This window comes from Magnolia sinica, chromosome 1 (genome assembly GCF_029962835.1).
Source record: "Magnolia sinica isolate HGM2019 chromosome 1, MsV1, whole genome shotgun sequence".
NCBI classification, from domain to species: domain Eukaryota; kingdom Viridiplantae; phylum Streptophyta; class Magnoliopsida; order Magnoliales; family Magnoliaceae; genus Magnolia; species Magnolia sinica.
In genome coordinates this window covers 22,837,892-22,864,553 of record NC_080573.1, presented here as the reverse complement: position 1 = coordinate 22,864,553, position 26,662 = coordinate 22,837,892, and the positions used below count along the sequence as shown (strand labels likewise).

The 26,662-nt window shown below is 40.7% G+C and overlaps 1 protein-coding gene across 2 annotated transcripts in view; it reads left to right on the top strand.

The window, feature by feature from the left end:
* The first annotated feature begins 718 nt into the window (after positions 1-718).
* The window catches only part of LOC131242961 (tropinone reductase homolog At5g06060-like), a 101,494-nt gene continuing 75,550 nt past the window's right edge, over positions 719-26,662 (top strand). The window contains exons 1-4 of one of the 2 annotated variants that reach the window (XM_058241977.1): positions 719-883; positions 2,421-2,628; positions 6,049-6,265; positions 7,505-7,611. In XM_058241977.1, coding sequence (XP_058097960.1) covers positions 804-883; positions 2,421-2,628; positions 6,049-6,265; positions 7,505-7,611 — 612 coding nt within the window. In that variant the 5' untranslated portion in view covers positions 719-803. The remainder of the gene's footprint in view (positions 884-2,420; positions 2,629-6,048; positions 6,266-7,504; positions 7,612-26,662) is intronic. The other variant, XM_058241985.1, reaches the window with a different exon arrangement.

Sequence of the window (26,662 nt, the reverse complement as noted above, 5' to 3'; positions counted from 1 at the left end):
TCAATAGCCACTGTTTCCTATGGCATGGTCCACGCGAAATTTGGAACTGCTTCAATTTTTTTCGCTCATGCTATAAAATGATACGTTAAAACCGATGTACGGCGTGGATGTAAAATACATACATCAAGGTGGGCACACCGTAAGGGCCGCAACTTATCCGCTCCCCCAACAACTTGTGAACGTGTACAAGGGCCATGCATACATTTACATGGCATGGATTGACGACTCGGACGAGCCGTGTCGATTGACTCCCGACTCGGGCGAGTAAGACTCGAGCGGACGAGTCAGTCTGAGTCGCTGAATCCTTTAACATGATAAGCGGTCCCAAACGAGTACTGACAATGTTTTGCAGGAGCGGAGTAGGTGAGACACGGGATCCACCAAGGTGGGTGGGACCCCTGACTTTGGAGCCCACTGTAATGTAGTTGACTACATCCACGCCGTCCATCCGTGTTGAAAGCTCATTTTTGGGCATAGAAGCGGTTCCAAATCCCAGATGGACCATAGTACAGGAAACAGTGGTGATTGACGCTTAAAAACTTCCTGTGGGCCAAAATCGATTTGGGTCAAGATGATATTGATCTGGTCCCTTCGTCTATGTGTTTGTGACCTTACCAACAGTTTGGATTGAAAATAAACATTCCGGTGGAATCCATGGAAATTTTAATAGTAGGGATCCGGGATCTCACCTACTCCGCACTCATCATTTGCAGGTTTTGTGTCCTCATCTACTGGAAATGAGGATGAGAAGATAAGACTTTGTACGCATTCCTATTTTTCTTTTTTCTCTCTGAGAGAGGAAAATGGGAGAAGAAGCAAAGAAGAAGGAATGGTCACTGAAAGGAATGACAGCTCTGGTCACTGGCGGAACCAAAGGAATAGGGTATAAACTCTCTCGCTTCTCTTTTCATCTTTTTTAGCGGATGATCCCGCTCTCACGGGATAAGAGGATTTTTTTTATTTTTTTATTTTTTTCATATTTGTTAGCACGGCACTCGTGTTAGTATTCAAGAAATTCACCAGGTTCGGCCACCCATGAACATTCTCCAAGCCTCAAATTCAGGCCCGTCTCATCTAGTCCTTTTACGAGAAAAAGATGTACGGTCATACACTTATCCGAACAACAAACTTACAAATGCATGGTCGTGCTTATCCCAACAGAAAGTTACAGGCAATGTGTTCTGACATTTCGTTATATATATATATATATATATATATATATATATATATATATCACTTAATATCCTCAAATTTTTAGCTATTCGATTGGTGGGCCTCTGAGTAAGTAAAATCGATGGTTAAAAAAAGCCAGACGCAGCTCCGTTATCCGCTAACTAATTTTTCTACCAAGAGAAGTTATGAAGTGCTGATGTATCGGAAAATCAAAAATGCACCAGTCTCCGTAAATGTGCTTCATGATCCAGTAATCTAGACCGTTGACTTTGTCGTTCCTTCTGAGGACGGGAAATTCCTCAAAGATCTCGAGGCTTGATGTTCCCAACCCTTTGATCGGTCTCCCATGGGTAGGGACGCGGATTTCCTGGGAAAGGCTTTAGGTGGGGCCCACCGTGATGTTTTTGAGAAATCCAGTCTGTCTATCCGTTTTGTGAGATCATTTTAAAACATTCAACCAAAAATGAATTGGACCCAAAGATAAAGTTGGCCACAGGAGAGGAAACAGTGAGTACTCAACGACTACCGTTGAAACATTTGTATGTCCACAAAAGTTTTGTATCAGGCTATGTATTTGGTTTATTCACATCATCCCAGTGAGAATGATATTATAAACGGTTTGGATCGTATATCAATATTAAGATGGAGCCTAGGAAGGTTTCAATGGTAGGCATTTCTTTCCCAAAAATTTCCTCTCGTGTGGTTCATTTGAGATGTGGATCCGTCTCAAATTTAGTCATGCAACCTAAAATGATCTTAAAAAACGGATGGACGGAGTGGATTTCTCAAAATACTCACGGTGGGCCCCACCTAGCATCCAAGCGCCGGAACTTCGTGTGAAACTCTTTTAGCAAGAATCCGTGTCCCATGAGCAGAAGGGTATATGCACATCCATTTTTGGGACTATTTTACCATTGGCCATCCATGATAGATTCACTGGATGTACGGTCCTGATCCACTAATCAGCCGTAAGACGTGGTGGGCATAAGGAGGTATCTATCACATCGTTTCCCAACTGGTGCCCGTGCTAATCTAACGTGCGGACGTCTGAGGAAAAGGTGGCCACACACGCTCAGGCCTGGATTTTGAACCGGTCAGCCATGCCTAATAGGAAAATTTATTCTCATTCTTTTAATTTATTTTCATCCTAACACTACTCTTTTCCAAAACATGACAGCTAGAATTTATTTCAAGTAGACCATTTATTCACCAAAAACTGTTACCAACCTACATTTAATGTCCTCCAGCCATGCTATAGTAGAAGAACTGGCCCAATTTGGAGCGTCCGTACATACGTGTGGTCGTAACAAAACTGAACTTGATCAGTGCTTGCGTGAATGGAAAGAATCAGGTTTCAACGTGACCGGCTCGGTTTGCGATGTGTCCGTACGTGTGGCACGTGAGAAGCTTATGGAGGAAGTCTCCTCGCTCTTCCGTGGGACGCTCAACATCTTTGTAAGTTTCCTTTTGCATGTTTTTGTTTCTTCTTTCAGCCACATCAGTATGCATTAGTTGAACAAAGTTATATGGCAAGATTGTATTTGTGGGCCACAAAATTCAGGTTGGTCGACTCATCATGCGGTCCTGATACGTACATTGAATTGAACTGGGCTATTACTAGTCAATCGGCCAGTTTCACAGAGACCAATGTGGCCCACTTTTATACGAAGATCCCCCTGTGACATTCCAAAGCCAAGAGCATTCAACTTCAGTACTGCTGTGCAAATGTCAATCCCGGTAAGTTATGGCTTTGATTTACAAAATCCAGCTTTGGTAAGCCATACGAGTGTAAACGCCACCACATGTAGCAGCAGGGAACATGGATTTGCAATTCAATCCCTCCATCATAAGGGTTTCACCGGGTTTATGCCGTGGCCCAAGGACAGGTTCGTCTACTAATAAGGTGGGCGGTCAGAGATCTTAGGTATTATAGTTGCACGCATGGTGAGTGGACTTTTCGGTGCAGAACATCTACATGTTCAGACCCACCTGATGGACCGCTTGGATACAGGAACTGTTGTCTACATTGGCGTATGTGGCGGTGTGTAGATGGTTTACGTTGCACACCTAGTTGTTATTGGGTTGCAACTGTTGTGAAATATGTTGGAAAAAACCAAAATTAAATATTAAAGAAAATTATTTCTGTTAGCATTAGGCTGAATCATGTATAAATATGTTATTCTTAAAGTGTGATTCACTCCCTTTATCAATTATTGGTGAGTTATAGGCCTCTTCTGGCAGACTCTATTAGTCTGTTTGTGGCTTTGAAGGCTGTTAGCTGTTCTCAAAATGGCTAACCGTTTCAAACCCAGCGCGCACTGGAACATGTAACCCGATTATTTCAACTTACAGGACTCCAAGTAAGAATCCTATAAACATCTCCACATAAAAACTATAAAACTTGTTTTCTCATTTCTGATGTAGGACTAAAGGAAAAAATCACACACATTTTTTTTTAAAATGAAAATTTCATATTTATTTGGTGGGAAAAAAGAAATTTTGAAATATATTTGATTTTTCAAAAACCAAATTCCAATGGTATCCAAATCTGTGCTGAGTCCTTCAAAGTGAACAAGCATCCTGTACAAAACACTTAAGCTTGGGGTCCACCATATTGTATTTGTAAATTCACTATCCATCAGGTTCGATCCTTTTTTTTTTTTTTTTTTTTTTTTATACCCGAAATCAATTTGCTCCAGTCACTGGGTTGGCTACACCTACATGTTGAGCTAGACCATATATATCAGTTGTCTGGTGGTGGTAGTACTGATATTGTGGCTCATCTTTTTTTTTTTTTTTTTTTCAAAAGAAGGGCCTTGCCCCTATATCTTTGATAAAAGGAACAAACTATGTACGTGTTTGATTTCGGGTGGGCACCACAGCAAAAATAATTGGGCGTCACCTATCATATCAGCTGGACAGAAAACAAGAAATGGAAAAACAGAGCAGAAGAGTTGTCTTATCCTTCCTGCAAAAAACTCCAAAACCGAAAGCTCCCCTGCTAACCAGACTATGACTTCCCCATTACCACGAAGAAAACTCCATCCCAGAGCTGTTCGAGACCCCCAGACTAAGCAAAGCATGCTGTCCGAAACTGAGATGGGCAAGCAGCTGCCCTGCCTGAGCCGAAATCGTCAAACCGAGGAGGCATTGAACACAGCAGATAGGGGCTGGAGAGTCCTTCCCCGGCGCCAACCATTCATCAAAACAGATAGCCGCCCCATCAGCTGGATCTGCCAACTCCCAGGCCCACCTCCAAATTTTTACTGACCGTCCAGGATCTGGAGCAAAAAAAATAAAAAATAGAAATCAATAAGATCAACCAATCAGGTCAGCCATACTACAGGGAACAATGGGATGGGATGCCAACCATATGATTTGTGCGACCCTAGCGTGTATCTCTCATCGAACCCACTAATCAAGTGTAACTCACCAAGACAAAGTGAAAATACAAAAATTAGCTCAATTCAAATATCAGGTGGGCCACAACACATGAACTCAAATGTTTTAGGAGCATTTTTACATTGTTCCAATTGGTGTGGCCCACTATTGTTCTTTTTTTCTCTTCTTTATGGTTCAAATAATGGTTATCACCAGATTACCATAGTGGATTTAGGTATAAAACATGGTGGCCCTACATAGATAGGGTGTTCTAACCAGCTGAATAAAAATAGTTGTAGATGATACCAAACACATTGAAAATTGAAGAATTGCAGATGTCTTGACCTCAGGTTTTAATAATCTCATCAAATGAGCCATACATGTATATTAATTAAATTTGGACCACTGATTTCTTCTCTAGCCACCCATTTTCCTATACATATGTGATCTGATTGATCAGCGGGCCAATATTGTCCTTTTACCAATGGCATGTTACAGTGTCCACTACCTGTTGAAAGGCCCAAGGCATGTTACAGCTGCGTATGTATCGGTGTGTGCTAAATAATTAGGTAGTGTCACCCCAACCGTAAGTCATCTTAGTGTTGATCGACTTCTTTGTGACCCACCGTGATCAGCGCATGACACCAGATATTCACCCTCGAGCCTAAAAATCATGTAGATCCAAAACTCCAGTAGGCTGTACCAAAGGAAATAGTGTAAAATTGTGCCTAAAAGCATGTGGTGTCTCACCCAAGTTTTGGAGTGATTTGACTTTTTGTTTTTCATTCCATCCTGGTGGGCTGCACCAGATCGCCCATTGGGTGCGATATACACAAGGTGGGGATACCCACAAACTGTCTGGAAAATTTTAACAGGGGGTGTCTCTATCCCAACTGTTCCCTGTCGTGATGGCCCACCTTAGTTTCCAATCAAGCTGATTTTTGGCACCATGGCCTGACATTGAAGAGAACACATGAATTATACATTTCTATAAGCATTTCTAAATTACTTATTATATGTCATCTCTCTAGTCTTGCAGCTGACCCCGGCGAGACATCACGTCGAGTTTTTTGGTTTTTGAACAACGGTTATGTTGTAATTCTATTGTTTTGATTATGCCTGATCTTGTCCTCCCTTTGGCAGCAACCACTAGTATCAGCATACAATTAGATGGGTTGATGGATTTTCTCCATTTTGCTCAAGGTTGTTTGGGATATCTCTACTCTCAAAGGAGGTGACTTTTACTATTTAAAATAGCATCAAATCTAGGCTATTCCATTCATCAGAAGGGCTACCCCTATTGTTGTACATCGACCATTGGTGTACAGCATGGGGTGGTCCACCTTATAAGTGAATGACCTTTCTGCCTTTGTTTTTTCACTAGATATCTTCTTATATAGTCATTATTTCATGGAAATTTAAACAAATAGGCGGCAATGTCTAGATTATTAGAGGTTTAATAACAATTGTTTCGTTATGGTTGCCTTGCTATAGGTAAGCAATGCTGGGATAAACATCGGTGAACGAACATTAGAGGTTACTGTTGAAGAATTCTCAAATCTAATGGCTACAAACTTTGAATCTGCGTACCATTTAAGCCAACTCGCTCACCCTTTGTTAAAAGCATCAGGACAGGGAAGCATTGTATTCATATCCTCTGTGGCGAGTTTGGTAGCTGTGGTTGCCGGGATCATTTATTCAGCTACTAAAGGTAATTCTTGCCGGAAACATATGCTCGACCTTCTTCTAAGTTTTCTAATCCCACAAAAAATGGCCGCACATACCCTACATATGGTCGTACAGACTGACGTGTCTCAACTGTGGGTGCATCCGTGTGGAAGGTCCAATCACGTAGATGCCCTTACCCAATTACAAGGCTATAGCCAGTAGTTCTGATGTCAGCGATCTTTTCAATAAATGGGTTGATTATAAATAAATTAAAATGGCCTTTATTTCTCTGGGTTGTCCACTTGCTTCACAATTCATGGACTGCCTAATCACTTGACCTGCAGCCTGACTTACATGGTTGCACCTACGTGTTGGATGGCTTGGATCTCACACCTGCATGACACATACACATGGTGATGTGTAGGGGGTTGCTGCCTTATACAATCACATGCACATGCCTAGTTATTCACTCAAGCATGATAAAGGGAATGTAGAATGGAAGTTAAATGGGCCATGCCGATCCAGGCTGGTTAAAGTTAAATGCTGATGGCTCATCCCATGGCAATCCTAGTAAGAGTGGTGGTGGAATGTGTAGAGATCACTTGGGCAAAATCAAATTTGCCTTTCATCGTATCTATAGTAGTCTCAAATGTGAAGGCTGGTTCATGAGGCTCAGGTTAGGTTGGATGGGATTCATATATGTTTGGAAATGAGCTTAAACAATGCCATAGTGGAGTTGAACTCTAAAATCATCTATGATGACATTTCTAATTCTCTCGCTGCGATTTCGTAGACAGTTTGGTACGCTGTGGAAATAGTCCCCTTGCGATCTGTTTTGGGCTACAAAATCTCACATACCTTGAGATAAGGAAACAAGGTGGCTGATAGCCTAGTGAAGATCGCTAGAAATGGATGCCTGAATTGAACCTTTTATAGGAAGAACTCTGCGTGATATTCGAGGCCACAATGCAGGCCTAAGGAAAATAAGACGGATCTCCTCTCTTACGATACCTGTGAAAATCAGGTAACTCGGGATGCGATGGTGAATATATGGCTTTTGTACAGATTTTATTTTATTTTATTTTATTTTATTTTTTGTGAAGGCTTTGTATGGAGATCATATGATAAGCATCACCCGTTCGTTTTTGTGTCACCTGCTTGAATCTTTGGGTAGCCTATCTTTTTGGAATTAACAAAGTTGTGGGTGGTATAATCCCACCTTTCAGGGGGGAAATGATCCATGATGCTCAAGAGTTGCTAATTATTCTATTATTTTTACTAGGAGCATTGAATCAACTTACAAAGAATTTGGCATGTGAGTGGGCGAAAGACAACATTCGGACAAATAGTGTTGCACCATACCTTACAAAGACTGCCATGTTGGATCCGGTAAACTTCTACTCCCATCGACAGTTTAATTGCTGAAGGATGAAAGAATCCATGGAAAGTGATAACAACAAGAACTCAAGATTCAAAGGTCCGGAATTTAATTTGAAAACCTTAGGGCCTATTGGGCAGAGGTGTACAAATGAGTTCATCTTATTTTAGCTAATAATGATTATTTGTTAGAGACATACATAAGATGAAGTTATTATACATTAGAGATTAAGATTTCTAGTACCTAATCATTGTTAATTAAAAGGAGATGAACTCATTTTTAAGCATATACCAAACTTCTCCTTTATTTCTATTTTTTTCTTTCTCTTTTAATAGGTAAGTCGGGATTGACCCTGAGGCATCATTGTTGAAATATGCCCTGTTTACCACTTGGTTATGGGCTTGACCTTTAGGTCACATTAGATAAATACTCAGATGGGTTTTCCTCTTCCTCATGATACTCATCGTGCCCCATGGCTTTTTAAAGGTGTTCCATTTACTTAATGCAGGAGTCTAATGTGCTTTTTCATTAAACCAACCAAATCCACGATTGGGACAAGAAAAGAGCACAATGGCCATCTAGGGAAATGGCCATTCCAACCCAATGGGAAATCGTTAATTCATAAATTAGCAAAAGTTTTAGTACATCTAGCAATACTATTTGACTCCTATTATATTTTTTCTTTTATTTTTATTTTTATTTTTTGTTCTACAGATAGTTCTTGTAAACAAGGAAATGGTAGAAGAAATGATCTCCCGAGCTCCCCTTGGTCGCATTGCAGAGCCAAGGTAGGTTTCATCATTGGTGGCATTCCTTTGCTTGCCCGTTGCATCATACATTACTGGACAAGTCATAGCGACTGACGGAGGATTCACCATTAATGGGTTTTACCCATCAAAAGACTAATATGGGAACCTCAGTAATAGAGGCAAATGATAATGAATAGTGTACATATACTCCTGGGATTTATTGTACTGGTAAGCACTTGATATATCTGAAGGCTTCGTGAACCAAATTAAAATAAAAATTCCTATGAGCACTTATATATGTACTATTAACAATGCCGTTGAAAATGTGATGTCAGACATGGCACAGGTGCATTCCTAGTATGACTGGATAAAAAGAAGGTGAACCATAAATCCACCATAACTTTTCGTATGGGTATCGGTGCATGATGTATAGCCTATAAATCTTTACTGTGACAGGCCAGCTGGAGTGAACCGATCCACGAGTCACGGGAGTCTGTTTCACAAGAAAACGTACGCTACCAGTTCAAAAATTGAATTTTAGGAAAAATTATTATTTTTGTAATTCTGATTTTTGTCATGTTTCCTTATTTTTAGAGTTTTAGGATTTATTTTTATTTTTAAAATTTTAGAAATTGCTCCTAATTATGCTGGGCTTTATATAGATTTTCCATGTTGGCCAAATTCACTATTTTGGGTAAATTTTATTTTACTTGAATTAGAACTCTTAATTAGAATTAGGAATTTAGTATTTTTGGTAATTATGAATTAAGGTTTAATTTATTTTTTTTCCTTATATATTAGTTATGTAATAGAGTAATCAAAGACAATTACATATTATTTGAATAAAAAATTTATTTGAGTTTTATCTTTATTCTCTTGTGGATTCAAGATAATATCCTTGTGGATTCAAGATTTTTATCACTTGAGGAAGACGGTGATTTTCATCTCTTTACACTCTTCCTTGCTTTAGTAGGTATCAGAGTGAGGCTCTTCCTCAGTTCAATTGCATCTAACCAATATTTGGGCAGCAATCCCATGGACAGTGCTCTGGGGGGTTTATTGTTTGACAACAACATTTGAGGCAATGCAATGATAGAATTCGCGAGCCATGCAAGGATTACAAGCGGTGATTGACCGCATAATGGAAGCCTTCAAACGGACCTTTGTTCTTAATAATGAGCAACATAAGATTGACAATGGAGCTCGTGGTCATTATGTTCGTGATGTGATATTAGTAATAAATCGCAAGCCATCATTCAATAATGGTGAATCATGAGCCACCACTCAACAGCAGAACATCTTTCAAACGAAGTGCACTATGAAACAAAAAGTCTGTGACATGATCATAAATGGTAGGAGCATCGAGAACCTCATGTCAAAGTTTATGATGAAAAAGTTGCAATTGAAGAGAGAAAAACACCCCTTTCCATATAGGATTAGATTGATGAATGAGGTTAGAGAAATAACGGTAACTGAACAATGTCGTATTATATTATACATTAGTAAATATTATAAGGATGAAGTAATGTGTGACGTAATTAATATAGGGGTGTGTCACATGTTACTTGGTTGTCCATGGTAGTATGATCGTGGTGCTGCGCATAGAGGCCGTGATAATATATTTACTTTTGTTAAAGATGGTAGAAAGATTATCCTCACCCCTATGGGAAAGGAGAACCAACTAAAGACTTCTAAAGTAGAGGGGTGGTCTCTTGAAATCAAATAGAATTTCATCAAATAATCTGAGAAGATGGAAAAGATAAATACATTAGTTGAAAAGGAAAATTATGTGGAGCTCGTGAACATCCAAAATAATTTGAAACTAGTGCTGTAGGAATTCAAGGCAATTGTGCTTAATGAACTCCCTAAGGAATTGCCTCCCATGCGAGATATACAAAACCACACTGATCTTGTTTCAGGGGCAAGTTTGCCTAATTGCTCATATTATTAGAAAGAATGTGAGATCTTGCATGCACAAGTGGAGGAACGGATCCATAAGGGTCAAGTCAAGGAGAGCATGTGTACGTGTGTTATGCTAGATCAGGAGTTTAATGTCAAGTACAAGGAAGAGGCTAACAAGCATTGGCACCAAAAGGTGTTTCAAGTGGATGATAATGTGCTTGTTAACTTGCACAGGGGAAAGTTTTCGACTATAACGTATAACAAAATGATTAATAAGAAGACAGGTCATGTTTTGATCGTAAAGAAAATCAATGATAACACCTTTATTTTTAATCTTCTTGAGGACATGGAGATCTCAAGGACTTTCAATGTAACAGACCCGTATGAGTATTATGAGCCAAGTCTGTTAGATAACTCGAGAACGAGTTTTTTCTAAGTGGAGGGGTCTTATATAGGATATGGCATAGGTACATTCTTAGCGTGGTTGGACCAAGAGAAGGTAAAACGTAAATCATTCATAACTTTTGATCCGAGTATCATTACCGGATACACAACCTATCAATCTTTACTGTAACAGGCGGTTCGAAGTGAACCAACTCGCAAGCAGGTTGCGTCAATCTATTTCATAAGAAAATGCTTGCTGCCTATTCAAAATCAGAATTTTAAGAAAAATTATTATTTTTAGTAATTCCGATTTTTATCATGTCTCCTTATTTTTAGAGTTTTAGCATTTTTTTTTTATATAGAAATTGTTCTTAATAATGCAGGGACTCTTTTAGTAAGGTTTACCTAGATTTTTTTATTTTGTCCAAATTTTCTATTTTGGGTAAATCTTATTTTAATGAGGATTAGGAATTTGTTATTTTTGGTGATTATGAATTAAGGTTTATTTTTTTCTTTATTTATTAGTGATATAATGGAGTATGTTGTTACTTCAATCTAGTTGATCCTACCCTATCTCCTACGAGCCGCTAAGTACCTGTAATTTTAATAAAAAACAAGGAGACACTGGGGGCGTCGGTTGTGGTCGGGGACCCTTTGATGCCTAAGTCAGGTGTATGAACTCATAATAGGCATAGTAGAATAGGATAGGTGTATGTACTTTTTATTTGAAGAGGGTGATATATTTATAGGTGTCTTTAGGCAATTTTCATATCTAAGTAGATCTATAAGATACGCTAAAGGGGCTCATATTGAAATCATCATATGTTCTAAAGTATGGAGTGATTCTCGACTGAGATCTTTCTTGGCAGCCCTGCTTGCATGCAGTGCATCATTCTTTCTAGATGTTTCTGGTTATGAGCTTAAGGTTGGCATCCAAGGCCAAGATTTATATCTGACCTTGAGGTCGGCATTCAAGGTTAAGATCGTTGTCCGAAGACAAGGTTGAGGTTAGTGATTGTAGTCGGGATTTGTAGGTCTATCGATGAGTCTTGCATTCAAACCGGTTTAACTGTTTCAGATTGGCCATTGGGTCTTCTTACTCAGCTCATCTTCTTTATCCTCTTGGTAGTTTAGAGGGTATGTTCTTGTGGTCTTCTTGCCATGTGTCTCATACATCAGGTCAACTCGATTTTACCGATAACAGTTGCCCCCTACTTTCGAGTTTCATGTTCATGAGCTCGGAAAGTAAGCCGATTTAAACTAATGTATGAGCAGAAAGTTCCAATCTTCTAAATTAAGGTCTGCTCATTCTATGAGTGTTCCTCAATTTTTTCGTCCAGCAGTTAATGTAGGAATTTGAAAGAGATGACACATGCTGTGATGATCGAGGATGATATTATGATAATGGTTCCATACGAGGAGACGTGCACAGAGTAGCGAGCACCGCTCGCCTCCGGGCAACTTGTAGGTGGACACATGTCCCTGTTACATTAATGCGATCCCTGAGCGAACCCCGTATTGCCTATGGAGGAGATCGTGCATCAAGGCGTCTTTTCACGTCATAGAAATTAATGCAAGCATTAAATGTCTTTCTTCTGAGATTATTATAAATAGGGGTTTCCCCTCATTTTGCTGCTCACTAGTTCTGAAGAGTCTGAGTTGTGCCGACCTCTTTTCTCTTTTTCTTTTTCTCCGTTTGCTGAGTGGGTCATTTGGTCACTTAGCTTTTCTCGATACGTTCCCTATTGTGTATAAGTCATTTCCTTATATTTGTCGTTAGATGCTTACAACTTGGCTTGAATATTAGCGTGTACACTTATGATTCGGTCCGTCATATGTTCTGTAGCAACACTCACTCCTAGAATCTTGGGCAATGGAACCAAATCAAGAGTATGCTTAAGTACTCATCCGTACACAACTTCAAATAAGGACTTAATAGTAGAACAATTTTGCATATTGTTGAAAGTGAATTTTGCCTGAGCAAAGGAATTAAAAATCTCATTATTTAAGCTTATCACCCGAGATGCATTGTATAAGGTCTTCGAGTGTATGATTCACCACCTCGATTTACTCATATATCTGCGGATGATTTGCACTGTTGAACTGTAGCTTGGTGTCAAATCGCCTCTCCAAGGTTCTCCTAAAGTGACTAAGAAACTTAGTGTCACGATATGAGGTGATAGATTTTAGGACACCATGTAGTCCTACAACCTCCCGAATGAATAAATTTGCGACACGTGTAGCGTTGAAAGTCTTCTTACACGGTATGAAATGAGCCATCTTGGAGAATCTGTCCATTACAACAAACACTGCTCCATTATATGCTGGGTCTACTGAAGACTTACCATAAAGTCCATGGACAAATCCTCCCAAGGGTCATTTGGTACCGACAACGGAGTGTATAGGCTCGTGTTATGTGATCATCATTTGGAGCTTGACATGTATGACATCGCTGCACTACTTTTCCAGCATCCAAAGTTATGGCCAATAATAACACTCATCGAAGAGAACTATTATCTTATCTCGTCCTAGGTTACCACCGAAGCCACATCCATGTAGCTCTTGGATGATATACTCTCGCAATGAACTTTATAGAATGCACAAATGATTTTCATTGAAAAGGAAACCATCCCAAATATGGAGGTCACTGGACCGACCCTCATGACATCTAAACCATGCGTCCTTGAAGTCGTCCTCATTGGCATATAGGTCCTTAAGGTACTCGAACCCAAAAACATCATTGCTCATATTGACCAACAAAGCCGCATGTCAGTTAAGCGCATCAGCCATCTTATTCTACTACCCGATCTTATGCTTTCAGCATGAACGTGAATTCCTAAAAGAAAGAAATCCACCTAGCATGCACAGGGTTAACATTAGCTTCACTATTAATAAACTTAAGGGTCTGGTGTTCCGTATAGAGTACAAATTCCCCCTTAATCAAATAATCAAATAAACTTGAGGGCTTGGTACCCCATTAAAGCTATAAAGATTGACTTTTATCCTAAATTTTAGATCCATCCGATCTACTGAATCGTCACCTTATCCAAGGTATTGGAGAATCATGTCATTAATCTCCTCATCATTGGATCCCACATCCTCAGGTGTGATTCTATGATTCATTGTCGACAATGCCTCGCGATCAACATGATTGTGAATTCCAGCACCTACCGAAGATGGATCATTGTCACAAACATGGAGTTGCCCTAAGGCCTCCGTTAAGCGGTTGAGAGTAGCCTGCAACCCTCGCATGACTTGTCGATTCTCCTATAACACTGCCTCAAAAGATGCAGCTATTACATGATAATTCCCTTGAGCATCATCCATGGGATTGTTGCCGATCCATCGTTAGAAGCCATCAATATGAGAAAAAGCTTCACTGTGATACCAAACTGACACAGGAAAGTGCATGATGAGGACGATCACCATCTTCCTCGAACAATAAACTCCTTGAGTTCACAAAGGCCCTCCATAATCCATAAAAGAATTTTCTTGAATCCCTTAGAGAATCATAAATTTGGTGATATTTTTTTGAAAAAGCTATCAAAATAAACAAGTTTTCATGCTTAAATATTGTTAAACAAACCCTAAGACACAATTAGAAAAGACCTAAACAAATAAGAAAACAAAAATTGAAAAATGTGTAAATTTCAGCCATTCATTGGTCGGATCATTAATTGATTGGAATGACACAAAAATGTCCTGAGACTAAAATCTAAATTTTGTATTTGTTCTGATCGATAGATTGATCGAACTGAGCAACAAATGTCTATCAAGCTTTCATCTAAATCTGATTTTCCATCGACGGATCGCACGATCAACTTTGATTGATCAAACTATGCTGATTTTTTGTTGATTTGACTAGTACTTCTTCATGTCCATTGGTGATAGGAACATGCTTGCTCCACGTCCTGCATCAGGTTCAACCAGTTTCATGACTATTACAAAAACCTGGTCCTCTAAGAGACAAACGTGATGACCCATACATAATTCACATGAATCTGATGGATCGTGGCCCATTTTCAATGAAAGGTGAGATGAGTTTGGGCTCGGATATTGTGGGATCAGAATCAAAGAAATAGAAGAAAATTTACCTAATTCTTCAAGGGCATGATGAATGTAGATTTGCTGCCTGCCTCCTGCGTAACGAAGGTTATCCAATTTATTACTCTACTCTCTGCATGGAAAAATTCCACCATCACCTAATTCATTGTAAGCATACGCACCAAATCACAGTCACCAAGGCACTCCGCTTTGCACTCTTCTTCACTATCTGCGTCACTCTCTACGTCATTTTTAATCACTTGCAACCTTCTCAAAGGCAAGAATTTGTCGCCATTCGTACATGTCAACGGCAATCTTCACTTGCAACCGAGCTTCCAATTCCCCATTTCCCACTCCGTAACCAACGACGGCTCAAACCCCATTAGGCACTCACACAAGGGCGTGTTATTATCGTTACAGATGCTATATGTCCCACAAACAATATGAGAAGTGATGCACTGATCTGCCTGTCCTGACCATGAATAAGAAAACATCTTACCCATCTCGTTCTTCCACGTATTTAAGGGTACCTGATATATCCAACATCAGCCATGAAGGGACATGCTTCATCCAGTTATTAATGGAAGGGGACAAATATATTAAATAAATCTCATCATCATTTCTGACGATGCTGAAGTAGAATATATTCAGGCTATCCTCTAGACTAACATTCCATGTGATTTCGTTCAAGAAGATGCTTCTCTAGTATGGGGTTGATGCTCGTCGGATGATGAATTGGTTCAATCCTTGAGGATCGATGCCAAATGTGAAACTTCCCGGAGTTGGATTGGAAGAATATCTCCCATTCCATGATCAAAGAAATCGAGACTTTCTGGTTCTTAAATTGATGCCGAGCTTCACACCTAGGAGGAGTGAATCTGATGGATCGTCGAAGCTCTGCCATAGTATTCTTCCAGAACTATTGGAATTTTCTTTTAGAACAAGATTGCCAGAATCCAACAATGTGATAGACGTGTTGTCTGATCTCGTAGAGACATTCGTTGACCAGAGGACTTCCCCGCTGCTTAAGTTGGAAACGTTGAGGTTTCCGTCATTTGCAACTCCAAGAGCTCCAGGAGATTCACGGAGAGGCTTGAACCTATTGGCCACCCATATAGGATAATTTTCAGAAGTATTGTAATACCATATCCCCACGTAGTTGTGATAATAGAATCCCAGTTCGAAGATGTGGCCAGCAGAAATAAGTGTCTCCCTATCCCTGATGAATTGGTTTGTGGTTATGGTGTCTATTCCAGTGCAAAAATGTAGGCCAAGGAAGGATGAAAGGAAGGAGAAGTAGAAAAACAAAAGGGCGGTAGAAAGAGTCCATCCATGCATGATTCTCATTCTTCCCATCAGCACATATGCCAAAATCTGCTGCTACTTTCATTCAAGGATTTAGGATCTGAAACAGATGTGCCTCAACAACCGCTACAAGAAAACCGACTACCGGTAAAGGCCCAAAAAACCACCGGTAAAGGCTTTACCGGCGGTCTGTTAAGCGCTGGTAGTAAAGGCTTTACCAGCGGTCAGGGACCTTTATCAGTGGTGTAACACTCCGGTTCTTGAATGTCATGCCCCAAACTCGGAAACCGGGCTTACAAAATTCCTGATCGTCGAATCCGGTGCTGACAGCCTCCGTAGTACCCTATTCTTGGCTTCTAGCGCCCATACGCCAGATTCCAATCCTGGGATCCTACAAGGAGGATTTTCAACATGAATTTCTTTGTAGATAAGCATAACCACAAGTTTACCCAAATCACAAAGGTAACATCATTATCACATATCCATTAAATAAAAAAAAAAACTTGAGTACAACATATAAATGGGAAATATAAGATAAATGCCAAAAGCTCCAGAAGCTCTATCGCATGCTTCCGCCTCAGCTCAACTGCGACCTATTGTCACCTGCACGCATCTATCATGCATAAGCTTATAGAAAGCTTAGATGGTGGTATACATGTGTGCGTAAGATAAGTGTCAAACACACAAATATCAGTGTAGGCGGAATACTGGCAAGGGTATCAGTCATTCAATATCAGAATATGCAATGCAGATCAGCTATGCAATGCGGAGTCATGGTGAGCTAAATATCAAATATCAAGAATGCAATATAATATGCAATTCTAAAGAGCCACGAATACCATCGGCCTCATCTAGGCCATGTAAATGCAAAAACATAGCAACCCAAATGCCATATGCCGCGGATATAATGCAATATGCAGATCCTGGCAAATCCATAATACCATCAACCTTATTCAGGCTATGCAAAAAAGAAGCATAGTAAACCAAATGCTATGTACTGAGGATGTAATACAATATGCGGTGCGAATGAAATGATTAAGCTGAAGTGTGAAGTCGGAATGATAGTACGTAGTATCACAGGCTATAGGGTCCATTACAAGGGACTTCTATCCAAACTAGTCTCATACCTAAATTTGGATAACCAAACTCAATGTGGTAAACTCCTGATCTCAAGTTGGTCGCGCACCCCAACTGATATCCTGGCCATTGCGAAGGTACACATAACAAATTAGTTGTGCACCACTAGCCTGAGTGGATAGTGAATGAATGAGTAAAATGCTGAGTATACAACTCCTACTCAATAAGTCCACATATCAGTACCGTACATCTCTAGGATCATCATCGAGGTTTAATACACTTTACGCCATCTTGTTACCCCATTAAGCACACAACTGGGTAAGTAGAAGAGACTTCACTATCCGCCTACCAATATCGGCCCGACTCATCGATAGCGGACCCATTTATGAGCTGGTCAAACTCAGCCTAACATTACATATTCCTTCAAGCGAGTAAGGCCACACCCCCTCCCAACAGACCACGACACGGTGGAAGACGCGGCCTACTGGTATACGGCCTTCATGTACTCATATATATCCACTCGGTCTAGACATTGGGGTGTCCCCTAGCCTTGGGGGTTTAGGGATTTTCACCAAGGGACATCTATCGCGCCCGTATGCTAGAACAAAATATTTTTGGTATCCTATCTGACCATCCACGACATGATTTGGAGGCCAAGACCCTGATGTCGCTAGGGCGTACGGTGGTCATATCACAAAATGCGAGAAGCATGAGTCATACCATCCAGTCATGCATCAAACATGTGTGTACTGTGCGCTATGTAGGAGCAACTCCATCTTTCAACGAGTCTCATAAACAATCAGCCCAATGATACATGCTATGCTTAATCACTCCTCATAACAAGCATGCGGATGATGCGTATGGGCATGTATCATGAAGTATACCAAGCATGATTATAATCACATACATCATAGTGGGCCGGTATAAGACGGCCCATGGCCTGTATAGGTGAATGGGTGGTGTGCAATAATCACCTACACATGGTGGGCCTCACACATATAATGGTCCTCACACATATGATGGGCCTCTTACATCACAATTGGGTCTTATATAATAACAATGGGCCTCATACAATCATGATGGGCCTCAAATAATCACAATGGGCCTCTCATAATCACAATGGACCTCGTACAATCACAATAGGCCTCATGTGATCATAATGAACCTCATACAATCACAATGGACCTCATGCAATCACAATAAACCTCACAATGACCTTATATAATCATAATGTTATGCTAATACATACTCAATGCGTATACTAATATAGTCGCAATTAATAATCGGCCTATATATGGCGGGGTCCATAGAAGGACGACAGATCTGATTCATAACATGAGAATCAGTCCTCAATAGTGGATATACCAAATCTAATACCATAGATTCTTCTACCTATGGCCAGAGGTGATGATGCATCCTCTTCATAACAAGGATGGGTCTAAATGGCCTACTTATGGGCTTGAAAGTAGGCTTCCAGGATTGGGTACTTCTACTAGCATCAATGGGGACCCAAAGGATTGGGATAGCCCAATAAGGCGAGATGGATCATACTAATAATGATAGGGGCCCATCAATTTGGGTTAGCCTATGAAGGGAAATGAGAATGAGCCTAATACAATTACAATGTGCCTCATACCATCTCAATGGCTTGTATCATGATGATATATTAGCACGTACTCATAATCAACATCGATAATCGACCTATACATAAGGCGGGGTCTATAGATGAACAACAGATTCATAATATGAGGGTCAATCCTCAACTGGGGATATACCAAATCTGTTAGCACGAATCCTTCTGTCTACGATGAAGATGAACTTTCCTCATATCAAGATTAGGCCTAGGTGGCCTACCTATGGTCCTAAGGATCCAGAACGGGCTTCCTTCACCATACTATCATATGGCCCGCTAGATGCCCTAGGGGGCCCAAATAAGTCCTAGATTGACTCCAAGATTAAAAACAACTCTACTAACAACCAATGGGGGCCCAACATTTTGGGTTAGCCCAATAAGAATAAATGGATCATGCAATTATCAATGGAGCTCAATGATTAGGGACAACCCCACTTAGAGAAGGATGAGAGTGGGCCTAACAAAGGCCTAAGGGAAGGTCACAATATAGACATTTAACCATCATTGCCCATTCAATGTGGACATTTAACTAACATTGTTCCCAAGGAGTGGCCCTCGTAGAGCTAAACATATAGTGGGGGCCCATGACCTCACACAAGGGCCACGTATACATCACAATGGGCTTCACATAGGGGCCTAATATACATCATATTAGGCTTCATCATATGGGCCACATATACATCGCATCGGGCCTCATCATATGGACCACATATACATCATGATGGGCCTCAACAAATGGGCCACATATACATCGTAATGGGCCTCACTCATGGGCCACATATACATCATAACGGGCCTCATCATATGGGCCTGAGGCCATATATACATCATAACGGGCCTCATCATATGGCCCATATAAACATCACAATGGGCCGCATCACATGGGCTTCTCATATATCATAGTGGTCCTCATCAAATGGGCCACAAATTTATTATATTGGGCCACACACAAGGGCCCATAGGTTAGGCACAAGGAATGGGCAGTGTGCTTGCAATACATACATCAAGATGGGTTTATTGCATCACAAAGTGGGCCCCACCAGCCGGATATACAATGCACACATCATTGTGGGGTCCACGGGCTGGACGACACTGATAAAACACATACATCATGATGGGCCCACGTCCAGCCCATCTGGACAGACGGGATGGATAAAACACATATATCGAGGGGGTCCCATGAAGGGACGATGTGGCTAAAAACACATACATCATGGTCGGCCCAGCGCCACCGTCCAAAGGACGGACGATGGATATAGAATGCATATATCAAGGTGGGCCTCACTGTCCGGACGAACGGCTGGATATACAATACATACATACAAGGTGGGCTCCACCCCCACACGTGTAACACGTGTGGGGTGGGTCCCACGCCCAGCCAAAAAGGGACGGATGGCTTGGATAACAGATACATCACGGTGCGCTCCACATAACACCATCCAGCTGTGAACGGTGTGACGCACAACACATCATCAAGGTAGGAGCCCACCCCACACGTGCATCACGTGTTGGTGGGTCCCACATCCAAGAAAAGGACGGACGGCTTGGGATATAACACATGCCTCATGATCAGGCGACAGAATTGCTGACGTCAATGCGACAGCATTGCTGCGTGATTCCCACCGTCCAAATGGACGGTTGGGATATAACACATACCTCATGTGGGACCCAGAACTTGATAATGTCACATACAACAGCTACATAGCTGGTGTGAGGTACTCCAGCCAATCAGCTTCCCACCATCCAGGGATTGGACGGTGGGATACAATACATATATCACGGTGGTCCACGACCACGTCCAGATAGCTGGATGGTTTGGATGAAACAGATGGACAGCATGCATGAATCACGCATCAAGGTGGGGTCCACGTCAGCGTGGCCCACCTATTGGACCAAAGTGATATTTGTGTTATCCTTCATGCAAGCCTACCCAGACGGACAGGCAGCAAGCCTGTCCACTGGACAGTCCAGCAAGGCGGGCCCATCTTGCGGACGGCGTGGGTCAAATAAATCATGGTGGGCCACAAGATGGGAGAGAGAGAGAGAGACGTGCAGCAGAGAAGCTCCGCCACTATGAGCTCCTCTAGCAATTACAATACATACATCAAGATGGGCCCCAAAAATCGTGTGGACCTTAAATCAAAATCAAGATCTAGCAATATGAACACCCACCGATTGCTAATCTTCTAGGCTCCTTGGAAAGCTAAGCTCCTCGGCTTCCTCTTTGATGGAGGATGATAAGAATCAAAGGGTTAGATGGTGAGATCTTGGGGTAGGAAGTGGGCCACACTTGGCTCATTCTCCTTAGAACTTTTCTCTCATGGAAGCTTGGGAAATGGTGGAGAATGAGATGGGATGGAGTGATGGATAGGAGAGAGGGATGGTGTTGTAAGAAGGATGGGATGAGAGGGATGGGTGGTGTTGACTTTTGGATGGGAGAGGGATGGGTGCTATGCCTTGTTGGTAAGAGAGGGATGGGCTAGGTATGGGTTGGATGGGATGTGTACTTGATTGATTGATGTGATGTTTGGGTAGAGATTCTCTTGGGATTCGCAATGCGCGGCATTTTTCTCGAAATAGGCGCGGGCCTACAACTTCTGGCTTGAGTATTGCATCGGTGCGTAAGTCGCAGCGTCGGAATCGCGACAACGGCGTAATTGCAATAGTACAAGTCTCGGGTCAAGTCGACTCAGATTTACGCAAACGCCGATTACAGGTTGCGGGTTGCCGGAATTCGACGAGGAGGGTCGCGGGAGTCTAAGGACTAGTATACGAGTGTTAACTTTTAAAGATAGCCCAAATTCCATGTACAATTTTTTTTCCTTTATCAGAGTTAGTAATTTAGCGGAATAGAAACATATCAATTATAAGAGGGAGTCCAAATCTACATAACCAAAGTTTCAAATAGTTACCCGAAAACTTATACAAATCAATGTCTTAAGTTTTTACAATACATGATGATACAAATTAAATACAAATGAATAAACAATAGAGAGTCGCAAGATCATTTGGCTCCTCCTATTCCACATGAAGACCAACATGCGCATCATCTACGTCTCTTATTCACTGATTATATTTGATAGCATCAATGAGTATCGTAGTGAGGTATAACTCCATAGATTTATCAAAACATCAAGATAAGTATACATAGTCTTATAACTATTGGAAGACATCATGTTAAATACAAATCAATGTCTTAAGTTTTTATAATACATGATGATATAAATTAAATACAAATGAATAAACAATAGAGAGTTGCATGATCATTTGGCTCCTCCTATTCCACATGAAAACCAACATGCGCATCATCTATGTCTCTTATTCACTGATTATGTTTGATAGCATCATTAAGTATCGTAGTGAGGTATAACTCCATAGATTTATCAAAACATCAAGATAATTATACATAGTTTATCAGGAACAGTATATAATGAATATTTCGCAATAACCATAATAATGAGACAAAGTTCATCAGATCTGCAAACATTAAATAAATTTCACAATGGTATTCTTGTTTAAATGCATGGATGAATACACATGCTCACAGACCTAAGGATGCATATCTAACTGGCAAAAGGTCGCCCAAGGAGAACTAGCCACCTAGAAAAGTACTCAAAGGTACGCCTTAAGGAGAGCTAGCCACCTGGAAAAGACCATGCAACGAGGACATCCAAGGCAAACTAGTCTCTCGAAAAAGTACTCAAAGAGAGACCCTAAGGAGGTCTAGGCACCAGAAAAAGTCCATTTGACAAGGACAACCCATAGTAGTTTGAATGCACGCTACAATAATTTTATATCACCTGGTAAAAATACTCTATGATACAGGCCATAATGATCCAATAAATCTCGTGTCTTACATCGACCACCAGTAAAGTTCGTATGCCATGAAATGCGTGATTAGCCCAAGCATTATTATTCCAATTTCCAACAGTCATTTTAAGAAAGCTCAAGGTCACTATGAGGGGCTCTTCACCCAGCATAGGCCGACAACTAGGGCATAGTGTCTCATACCACCATCCCTGGCTCATGAGACTCTGACAAATAAGATGTTTGAAGGTAGCATCTTCAACTAATGACCAATTATTGTTCAACAAGTGGAACTTACCATCACACGGTTATATATAAATTAAATAATTCATTAAAGCCACATAGGGCAATTATTCCATAAAAGCCTCAAGGGGCAAATATTCAATTCAAGGATGCGACAGAAAGGGATTTTCCCTAAAAGTCACATAAGCACAAAGGTTCCACAAGATGATAAGTCCACAATGAAGAATTCCCATTTAATCTAATAAACAAAATAGCTATTAGTTAGAAGACCTCCAAAAACACCATCAAGTCATCACAAGTAATAAAACAAGTCATGTACAATCTCAATAACACTTACACATATAAAATTATTCATATTAACCTAGAATAGAGGTATTTGAGATCCATAGCATGTTCATATATTTGAATTTAAGACCAATCATCAGTTATTTATAAAGAATTACTTAATTAGAAACTAACAATTATCATCATTTCCACTTAATACAATATTAAGCAATCAATTAAGATAAATGAATGAAAATAAATGACAAGGCTAACTATAATGATGTAACAAAGCTTGAAAGATGATCCTCACCTCTCAAGTCAGGTCCACGTTTCAATGTTTGTTAGAACATGTGCACACACTTTAGGATCAAATCCTATCATGAATTGCCAAATTGTATAATTAGGTCCGAGTTTACACACTATCTATGGTTAAGATCATAACCTAGGTTTTGGAGTACTTAGGTTTATGCTAGAATTAGGGTAGTTGATCCTAGGTTTAGATTCAGGATTAAGTTTTTGGAAGACTAAGCATGATCATGCAATTTAAGTCAAGTGTATCCATTTACATTAAAAGAATCTAGAACATTTACGTTGAACTTAAGCGGTTTTGAGTCAGAACCACCTGATGCTTACATCTCACGACACTAGTCGCAGATGATAGACTTAGGATTTTCGAAATCAGCTCAAGCTATTCAAGGAACTCAGTCAGATGTATTGAGTTGACTCAATAGAGAACCAACTTAACAACTATTACTGACGAACTTACTAGAATAGGTTGAATGACACTAGATTTTGAAACAAGCCTAGGTTAGTGACACTCGCTGAGTCAACTCGGCGTATGTTGGTTGTACAAGACTCGGCCGGAGTGAGTTTCCTATGACATTTTACAAAACTCTCATATGGAGGAGTGATATTGAATCAAACCTTGTTGGTAGGATGGAAACGATCCCACCACTGGCCAAAATTGGCTAGATTCGGGGGCCAACTGAGTCAACTCGGAGCTACTCAGCTCTCCCGCTGCCTTTCTTAATCTTCTCTCTCCCTTTTTCTCTCCTTCTTTCTCTGCCTTTTTCCAAAAGTTCAAAGGTGCCCCGAACCAGACCGGTGACTGGACTAGAACTCAGAGGATAAACTGAGTTATGCCAGTGAGTCCGTGCTTAGGAGCGTGTCAACTTGAGTTCCTTGCTCCTGTCAATTATCTCCCACTCTATCTTATCTCATTCTTCTTATCTTCTTCTTCCTTTTCTGTTTCTCTTCTTCTCCCTTCCTCCTCCTTTCCCGTTGGAAGGTGTACAACAATGGACTCAATCGAATCTATTTAACTCACCTCAGTGACTCAATCAAGTCAAGTTAGTGCGACATGGACAATATAAGCACCAATTTTCTCTTCTTTCTCTGTCTTCTTCTTCTTCCTCCTTCGTTCTCTTACTTTCTTCTTTTCTTCTATTCTTCTTCTTTTTCTTTTCCTCTTCTGCAATGTCCAACAACTCAGCCTGATGCAAGACTCAGTCCGAGTTGGGCTGGTGAGGTAGTGAGTTAGTGGCTAGATGGGTCGTTCAGGCCTGATCTCTATTTTTCTCTTCTTGATTTTCTTCCTTCATCCTTCCTTTCCTTTTTCTTTTCTTCAACTGTGGAGTTCTAGCAAGGTCTGGACTCAACTAGACGGTGAGTCAAAGACCTGGCTCAGTTTTGAACCAAGTCAACTCAGTGCAGCAATCACAGTGACACCCTCTCTCACTCTCTTTCGATTTTCTTTTTTCTTTTTTTTTTAGCAATGGTCGCCCTAAAAGGGCAACCTTTAATAGGCTGTATTAACCTATTCTAGATGGTTCGACTGTAACTAATCAATGGGATTAGTTACGAATTTGCAACTTATAATTGCGGAAGTTTTGGATAGCATACTCGGATTGTGTTTACATGGCTACAATCCAATGTTACAGTTGGATTTCTGACACCATGGCCCACTGAATGGACAACCTTGATCGTGAAATAGGACCCACTGTAAGATGATGGGTATCCACAGTTTAACGGGGAAGATGATCTCTTCGACAATTGTGGTTTCATGATGAGTGGCTAATCTGGTGATCTGATATATATGAATGGTTTGGATGAGTCCACCTATCACTGTGGGACCACTTTTCAGAGGAACATTCTTCCAAACTTGGTGGGTTCTGAGATTTTCGGCCGCGGGCGAATTTCTCAGGCGAGGATGAGTTTCTCCCGAGATCTCTTCATTCCACAAGATAGGGCATTGCTTGTCTTAAAATGGACGCTCTTAATGCATTCGGAGCACTAGAAGCGTCCCAGTGGTTGGGATCAGTTCTTCCCTTTTACGGAAAGATTTTTCCGCTTTTACTTCTAGTTAAGGAAAAGAACCCTAAAAAGAAACAAACAGAAGGCTAGGATTTTCCTAAATGACGGGTTGAGATGATGCAAAGGATCCCGACTCGGATTGCCAGCATTGCAACAAGAATATTTTCCATTCGCGGAAAAATGCCACACACTACCTCTGTTTGTACTTGGATTCATGAACATGCACCCATGTTTCAACGTGCAAGGGGAGTTGTGTTCTTTTCATAATTGAGATTTATACAAGATGGATGGTTTGGATCTTCCAGACGTAAACAGATGATGGGCCATAACTGATCAAAAGTGAACGTTGTCTGTTTGAATTCTGCTCGTGTTTGTGTGCATGCGAACGAGCAACCATGCGAGATATGGCTAGGGTTTTGGTCGGAAATCTCATCCCTACATGATGGACAGTCTTGATCCCTCATGGACTATATAATGGTGGGCCTAATTTCAAATGGACAGACAGGGTACATTACTGACGAGAAAATGAAGGAAGAAAGAGAGAATCTCTCTTTTTCGGGTTGTGCTCGGGTCAACCCGATTTAACCGGGGTTCCCGGTCCGGTGCACCGCTATTGTGCATAGTCTGTGCACACGCACTCCTAAGTGTGGGGTCCACTGTGATGTATTTTTCGAATCCACTCCATCCATTCACTTTAGAGGACTCAGTGGGGACCTCTGACTCAGGATCAGGAAAATCTAAAGCTTAGGTGGGCCATAATAATGGGTTTTTGCGTCTAAATGATGATATCCGATGATCATTGGAGATTTGACGGTAAGATCTTTTCCTAATATATTCATTAGTGATTCTTAGGATTTCTAGCATTGCCTATATGGAAATCCTTAGTAGATTTAATAATCTTAGGGTCTAATCGCAATGATCAAGTGATGGATCATTAAATTGAGTATAATGGCCCGATACTTTGTGGCTCGAATGTTTGAAAAGGCTACCCGATGTACCTTTTGATAATTAATCATTGATACTAGACAATCTAATAGTTGGACCTGCTTAAATTTTTGGTTCACGGTCTTATAACTATTGGAAGACATCATGTTAACGTTTATCAACAATTTAGCGGTCGAATCATTTTGAATCTGAACATCAATGGTTCGAATGTCCTACTGTTCATCCAAATGAGATCCATGGTTGGATTAGTGGTCTGATGGTCTAAGTGTGATGATCGGGTGAAAGGCCTTCAAGTTAGACCCTGATGAATGGTGGATATGGTGATCTACGACTCTGATTTGATACTTAAAGTTCACTTTTAAAAAAGCGTGATTGTCCCTCTTAAGGTTCAATAGT